We start from the raw sequence: 3,206 nt of genomic DNA, 5'->3' as shown, positions 1-3,206 counted from the left end.
ATTGTAAAACGGATAGAAAATAGAATTATGTAAACCCTAAGTATACTCAATATGGTTTTCTCAGAAAGACATCTTCTACCGTAAAAACCTAGACAAAACACAGAACATATTTTTCTGCGGAGGATTATAATCGCAATACAATAGAGAGGACCCTAAAGCAACATGAGACTCAGCCTTGCTCCGAGTTGAGAAAAATGACTCTCACAACCTTCAACTTAAACCACTAAGACTTGAAAAATCTGGGAAGCCCAGTGCAGAGAATCAGTTAAGCTACCGCTGCCCGCTAGATGGCGCACGCGGGAGTCCAGCGCCAGGGCATTCCCTCCCCCAACAACGCCACGCCTCCGTTTCCTAGGTGGACGTGCACGCCTGCCTATATCCGGTTCCGAGTATGCGCCGGCTTGCGCGCTCTGCGTGTGACGTCACGCTTTCATATAAAAGCGTGCGCGCAGCGGCGGCTCGGTCTCTTCCCACGGCCGCTGGACAACATGGCGCCGGTGAGTGCTCGCTCGTGCGATCTTATTCCGGGAGCGCGGTAGCTTTTGCGACTAGCGACTGGGAGTGGGGACGCCTCGGTAGAGAAGACGGGGCGGTAGAGTCGTCCCGGGACCTCCGCTGAGATGACAGGGTGCGGGGTTTCTGAACCTTCCTTGGCAGCCGTGCGGCCTGGCGGAGCTGGACGCGGGCCCGCCGGTAGTTCAGCCAGGTGACGGCTCGCGAGGTCGGCCTCAGGGCCTCCTGCTTTCTCCCTGGCTTCCGATGGCCTGCGCCGCTGTGCGACCGGAAGAGGGGAGGTTAGGTGGCCGGTCCGCGGTTGTATGTCTTGCAGTCATGACTTTAGCAATACGAGATATGTGGTTTAAACGTTTTGAAAAGTTCATTTTAACCAAATGGTTTTAAAAGTAAGGTTACTGAGTTAGTATTCAAAGCTGAGTGATGACCAATAAGGCCATAAAGCCATCGGGATTACCTGTTCGTTCCACGGCCATGAATAACTCGAGTCCCATCATTGGCGCCAAAGTTAGTTCCGGGTTTGTGATACTTGGAGGTCCGGGAACAGTTTACAAAGTACCCGAGGACGGACACTTATCGTTGCTAATCATTTTGGTGAATGTATTTGGACGAATTAGACAGCCAGGTAAGTTACAGTAGGAAAGTTCTTTGGGATCAAGCAAATAATCTCACCATATATTCTAATGTAGCTTTGCATTTATGAGGCATTTAGTGGCAAAATGGAAAGTTTCCATTGGGCTTGTCGAAAACTTCGTTTAAGCAAAGTTAATGAGTGTACACTTTCATATAGTATAGTCTTCTTTAGGTATTTAGTATTTCTATGTATTACTCCATTATAGAACATATTGCATTGGTAAATTTCCCTTGATAATTCAGTATGTAAGTTGAATACATTGCCTTGATGCCATCGTAATTATATTTATAGCAGAAAGACAAGAAGCCTAAGAAATCAACCTGGAGGTTTCATTTGGACCTTACTCATCCAGTAGAAGATGGAATTTTTGATTCCGGAAATTTTGTAAGTGTCTTTCTTTCTGTAATTGTGTAGTTCTTTGCATAATATCATACATGATATTAATCTAAGCTGTACTCCTAGGGTACCTTCCCTAGTGAATGTCTAGGGTTTTCTTCCCTAGTTTTGCATTTTTTCTGTTTGAAAATAGGAACAGTTTCTACGGGAAAAGGTTAAAGTCAATGGAAAAACTGGAAATCTTGGAAATGTTGTTCACATTGAACGCTTGAAGAATAAGATCACAGTTGTTTCTGAGAAACAGTTTTCTAAAAGGTTAGTTCTTGTGTTTTAAGTTGTAATTGAATGCTTTGCGGGATATATAAATTGCACATTTTTCTAAAATTACCTTGTTAATCTGTCTTAAGGTGCTTGTGCAATAGTGACTGGATGAAGAGGCTCTTATTGCTGTTCTAGTTTCAAACATAATAGTATATTGTAGGTGTCGGGACAGCACATTTCATGGGATGTCAATTGTACATAGGGTTGAGAGGCTGCTTTTTCTTTAATCTGCCTCTGACCCGAGTTAGTGAAAGCTCACTTGCCCAGGACTGACAGCAGCTGAACCTACACAGCACTGACCTAGACTCCCTGAATTCGGGTGGTAGTGGGTGGATTGAGCAGTTTATGGGGCTACTGGCAGTGGGACCAGGATCTATCCCTAGTGTATGAACTGGCTTTTTGGAACCCATTTCCTATGGAGAAATAACCTTGGTCAGGCCTCACCGTGATCATGGGACAGAGTTGACTCCCCATGGGGGAACCAAGCCCTCTGAGGAGCTGGTGGGGGAAGGGAGAGGGAACTGGGATTGATGTGTAAAATTAGGGGAAAAAATAAAAATAAAGTGAATTTGGGAAGATGAATGTGGTGGTGTATGCCTCCATAGTAGGGATTATGTATCTTAATAAAGCCATGATTTTATCTCTAAGGTATTTGAAATATCTTACCAAGAAATATCTTAAGAAGAATAATCTTCGTGATTGGCTTCGTGTGGTTGCATCTGACAAGGAGACTTACGAACTTCGTTACTTCCAGATTAGTCAAGATGAAGATGGATCAGAGTCTGAGGACTAATTGGCCTTTGTATGCTTAAAAAAAAACACCTAAAATTGGGCTTTGTTAACAAATAAAAATCATTGTACCCTGAGAAACAAGTGTGGTTTGTAAATGTACTGAGTGTCTAGAAAAAGGTGCTGTTGACCCGTGCAAGTCTTCAGATGCCCCTCTAGAAAATAGACTTGTTGGGCCCATAATCTGTAGAAAAATGGGATTTGGAAGCTTTAAAGCAAAGTCCATATTGGGAGATAGAGGCACCCAGTATTCAGATGCTTAAGTGGCACTTTGATGAAAGTAGCATTAGCAAATGTCTTCCGCCCTGCTTTGTAGATTTCAATGATTGGCTTTGTCTAGGGGTCAAGTACTTGCTCATTTTCCTGAACTGCCCTAGTGTGGCAAGATTTCTTAACTTGGCTTTGGGTTACTAGGTAAGTTCTTGTCTTTGTTAGCATTGGGCAAATTGTGTGATGACAAGTCAGCAGCCTTTTTAGCTTTTACTCATGAGTACCACAGGATGTTGGAAAACAATTCAGTGCTAAAAATGAACTAAAATAATTTCATCACATAAGGCAATGAAATATTGGATCTGCCCTAAACAGGAAGGCAATATAGGGCAAGGGAGGGAGT

General features: G+C 43.5%; 1 protein-coding gene across 2 annotated transcripts; it reads left to right on the top strand.

Annotated features, from left to right (window-relative positions):
* Nucleotides 1–393: 393 nt before the first annotated feature.
* Nucleotides 394–2,674, top strand: Rpl22l1 (ribosomal protein L22 like 1). 2 transcript variants are annotated; one of them, XM_027392066.2, is made up of 4 exons: nucleotides 394–497; nucleotides 1,439–1,531; nucleotides 1,677–1,798; nucleotides 2,453–2,674. In XM_027392066.2, the coding sequence occupies exons 1-4, from the start codon at nucleotides 489–491 to the stop codon at nucleotides 2,595–2,597; spliced, it is 369 nt and encodes a 122-aa protein (XP_027247867.1). In that variant the 5' UTR covers nucleotides 394–488; the 3' UTR covers nucleotides 2,598–2,674. The 2 variants fall into 2 exon arrangements, with proteins under 2 accessions (XP_027247867.1, XP_027247868.1); XM_027392067.2 differs by having other exon boundaries at nucleotides 454–497; nucleotides 1,442–1,531.
* The last annotated feature ends 532 nt before the right edge of the window (nucleotides 2,675–3,206 follow it).

This window comes from Cricetulus griseus (genome assembly GCF_003668045.3).
Source record: "Cricetulus griseus strain 17A/GY chromosome 1 unlocalized genomic scaffold, alternate assembly CriGri-PICRH-1.0 chr1_0, whole genome shotgun sequence".
NCBI lineage: Eukaryota > Metazoa > Chordata > Mammalia > Rodentia > Cricetidae > Cricetulus > Cricetulus griseus.
Note: the sequence above shows the minus strand (reverse complement) of the source record. Positions and strands in the feature narration are given on the sequence as shown.

Bases quoted from the DNA above. Each gene is read 5' to 3' on its own strand.
- Rpl22l1 (XM_027392066.2), top strand. The intron at 1,532-1,676 runs GTAAGTGTCTTT...GTTTGAAAATAG, and splicing joins TTTTTGATTCCGGAAATTTT to GAACAGTTTCTACGGGAAAA. The intron at 1,799-2,452 runs GTTAGTTCTTGT...TTTATCTCTAAG, and splicing joins GAGAAACAGTTTTCTAAAAG to GTATTTGAAATATCTTACCA.